Below are 3,677 nucleotides of genomic sequence, written 5' to 3' on the forward strand. Positions count from 1 at the left end.
GGTAAAACAGCAGTGCACCATCAGATCTCAATGAAGTCAGGAGAACCGCTTAATTTCAAAGCCATCTTACTTCAGTACCAAGACATAGTGAAAAAGGTAAAGTAATTGTTGTACTATTCATGAAATTGGTAGAGCTTCGGGCAAAGTTCATTGTCGTAATTATCTTTTATAGCTTAGTTCTTTCAGCCATAGGATTGACCATGTTGGGGCACCACTTCAAAGGGTTTGGTTGTACAAAATAACCCCAGTACTCATTTTCTATAGCTGGGGTTTATTCTAGCAATCACTTTTTGCTGAACTGCTAAGTTACAGGGATGTAAACAAACCACATGGTTCCGGGTTCAGTCCCACTGCGTGGCACCTTGGGCAAGTGTCTTCTACTATAGCCTCGGGCCGACCAAAGCCTTGTGAGTGGATTTGGTAGACGGAAACTGAAAGAAGCCTGTCGTATATATGTATATATATATATGTGTGTGTGTGTGTGTGTGTATATATGTTTGTGTCTCTATTTATGTCCCCCCAACATCGCTTGACAACCGATGCTGGTGTCCCCATAACTTAGCGGTTTGGCAAAAGAGACCGATAGAATAAGTACTAGGCATCCAAAGAATAAGTCCAGTCCCGGGGTCGATTTGCTCGACTAATGGTGGTGCTCCAGCATGGCCGCAGTCAAATGACTGAAACAAGTAAAAGAGTAAAGAGAGTCCATGATGGATTAGATAATTTAGTTCTAGACTGTTTGTGTCTGAAAGAAAGAGAGAGAATGGGCACAACTAGAACACTATTGATCATAGGTCTTGTGGGTTTATAATGACCTAGGGCTAAATAATGAGAAAAGAAAAATTAGTGAATTTCGTTCTAGAATTATGTTTGAATGAAAAAGCAAGAATAGGTACAAACATAACATAATCATTGTATTTTTCTTTCTTGCTTTTTTTTTGTTTTTTTGTTTTTCATCTCAGACTTTTGACCAGTTTGCACCAATTCTGGGCAGTGTGTTCCAACATGTAAAGCAGGAATTTATAATCATACTTCAAAGTGGACAAATTTTTATTTGGCGCGAAACTGTTCTAGGTGAGTGTTTATTGCCAGTTTCAGTGGAGGCGCAATGGCCCAGTGGTTAGGGCAGCGGACTTGCGGTCATAGGATCACGGTTTCGATTCCCAGACCGGGCGTTGTGAGTGTTTACTGAGCGAAAACACCTAAGAGCTCCATGAGGCTCCGGCAGGGGATGGTGGTGAACCCTGCTGTACTCTTTCACCACAACTTTCTCTCACTCTTTCTTCCTGTTTCTGTTGTGCCTGTAATTCAAAGGGGCCAGCCTTGTCACACTGTGTCACGCTGAATATCCCCGAGAACTACGTTAAGGGTACACATGTCTGTGGAGTGCTCAGCCACTTGCACGTTAATTTCATGAGCAGGCTGTTCCGTTGATCGGATCAACTGGAACCCTCAACGTCGTAAGCGACAGAGTGCCAACAATTGTCAGTTCCTAGAACCACAATCAGCCCCCTCACCCCAACCCTTTACAGTGTGAGCACAATAGCACAATATTTTGAAAATAGCAGCCAAATCTTCCTCAAATTATGTTCTACTGTCTTATGCATGATTTAAACTACTTCTGGTAGTGGGGCTCTGGTTTTGGAGATCCAAGGTTTTCAGGATTGTGGAACCACCTCTTAATCACTATAGTTTCCAGGTCTACTCTGACCTGGAGTAGAAGCACCTGTTAGGTCCCAGTTAAGGGTTAACTAGCATATGTGATGACATTCCATTTGAGTGTGGGAACAAAGAAATACCCTTGGTTGGTGTCAGGGCGCACAGTGAAACCTCTGGGTGAGAGAGGTCCCTAACTGTTGTTACAGCATCCTTCTAAGGGAAGGACACTTTGATGTAAAGCCAGCAGTTTCATGTGATTACTGATCATCTCCCTTCAGCCTTTCATTTGGGATTAATTACTGAGGCCCCGACGAGTGTCTATCACTCTAATCCAGTGACATACAGATGTGTCTTTATAGTGACCTTATATGTCATTCCATCTACTAAAAGTCCTATGGTGTAGAAGAGTGGTGACGTATGAAGACATAACCATTTGGAAGTGTGCAGTAAGTATGACTTTCGTCTGTTGCCTATGCTTCGAGTGTTTATCTTTGCATTGATATTTTCAGAAAATGAAGTTATTTCCAAAGAACTTTCCAGTTTTTGTGATGTTTCTTCTGACACAAAATGGACAGTTTCACAGGATTGGTTATTTGCTACAAACACACAAGAAACAAAGTAAGTGGCCCCTGCGTTTCCTCCTTGTTCCTAAATTTTTGTAACAGCACAGGTGTAGCTGTATAGTTAAGTAGCTTGCTTTTCAGCCCTGTAGTTTTGAGTTCAATTACTCTGTGCAGTACATTGGGCAAGTGTCTTCTAGTATAGCCCCTGGCTGACCAAAGCCTTACGAGTGGATTTGGTAGACAGAAACTGAGGGAAACCCATCGTGTGTGTGTGTGTGTGTGTGTATCTCTTATCTTTTACTTGTTGCAGTCATTAGACTGCAAACATGCCGGTGCATGATTGCTCCAGCATGGCCACAGTCCAATGACTGAAACAAGTTAAAAGGTATAAGGGAATTAGTGACTCATTTGACATGTGGTCAAGATAAGACATGTTAACTGCTTTGTACAGAGGTTGAGTGTATGTACCATCTGGTGATATTTGTTGGGCTACTGTTAGGGACCTGCAATGAGAGACATAGAACAAAACAGATTCTACTGCACCACTACCACCAATACCAACACCACCATCATAGCTACTGTCACCACCTAAAAAGAACCCTGTTTTCTCTTATTTCAAGGGTCTGGAATTTGACCAATGGAGAATGCCTACAGAGAATTACACACACAAATGAGCAGGCAATGGGTGTGTTCATGGTGATGAAGACTCTACAGGTTTCTGGTCTGTTCACTAACGAAGCTATTTACCTGTTGCAGGTAAGTCTAACACCTATTTTGTGCTTCACATATCTTATAAAATTTTGTCTTGCATGACTGTGGTTCCACTACTTGAATACTATTGACTGGTGTTTTATGTGTACTACAACAGTGGGCTGACCTTTCTTTGCTGTTGTTTCTGCCAAATCCCTGCATTTTCAGTTTTGTTATTCTTCTGCTTCCTGTACAAGCCCTGAGAGAAATCCTTCCCCTCCTGGTTCTTGTTGGGCTTGAATTATTATCAATGTTTCTTTAACTTTTTTTTTGTTTTTTTTTTGCTAGGTAGGTGTGTTGCCCCTTTCTAAAGCCATTTTTGCATCTGGGAAGTGATGATCCACATAAGTCTGGCTTCTATCCTTTCACCTTCCCAGCATGGGGGACCCTAACAGTAGCTTGTGCTCTGTAGGTAGGGCTCTCAGGGTTACTGAAGCACACAGGCCACCTCATTGCAACAAGGGGTGGACCTTGTGGTGACCAACTGACCATTGGAAGCATGAAAAAAAAAAAAACCCATCATCATCATTGTTTAACGTCCGCTTTCCATGCTGGCACAAGTCAGATGGTTTGACTGAGGACTGGCGAGCTGGGAGGCTGCCCCAGGCTCCAATCTGATCTGGCAAATTTTCTACAGCTGGATTCCCTTCCTAACACCAACCACTCCGAGAGTGTAGTGGGTGCTGTTTACATGCCACCAGCATG

At 42.7% G+C, this 3,677-nt stretch overlaps 1 protein-coding gene across 1 annotated transcript in view; it reads left to right on the forward strand.

Moving 5' to 3' along the window:
* Nucleotides 1-6: 6 nt before the first annotated feature.
* Nucleotides 7-3,677, forward strand: part of LOC106878456 (uncharacterized) — a 15,758-nt gene continuing 12,087 nt past the window's right edge. Inside the window, exons 1-4 of the mRNA XM_052977512.1 lie at nucleotides 7-96; nucleotides 963-1,074; nucleotides 2,169-2,277; nucleotides 2,843-2,978. Coding sequence (XP_052833472.1) covers nucleotides 31-96; nucleotides 963-1,074; nucleotides 2,169-2,277; nucleotides 2,843-2,978 — 423 coding nt within the window. The 5' untranslated portion in view covers nucleotides 7-30. The remainder of the gene's footprint in view (nucleotides 97-962; nucleotides 1,075-2,168; nucleotides 2,278-2,842; nucleotides 2,979-3,677) is intronic.

This window comes from Octopus bimaculoides, chromosome 28, assembly GCF_001194135.2.
Source record: "Octopus bimaculoides isolate UCB-OBI-ISO-001 chromosome 28, ASM119413v2, whole genome shotgun sequence".
In the NCBI taxonomy this organism is placed as follows: Eukaryota; Metazoa; Mollusca; class Cephalopoda; order Octopoda; family Octopodidae; genus Octopus; species Octopus bimaculoides.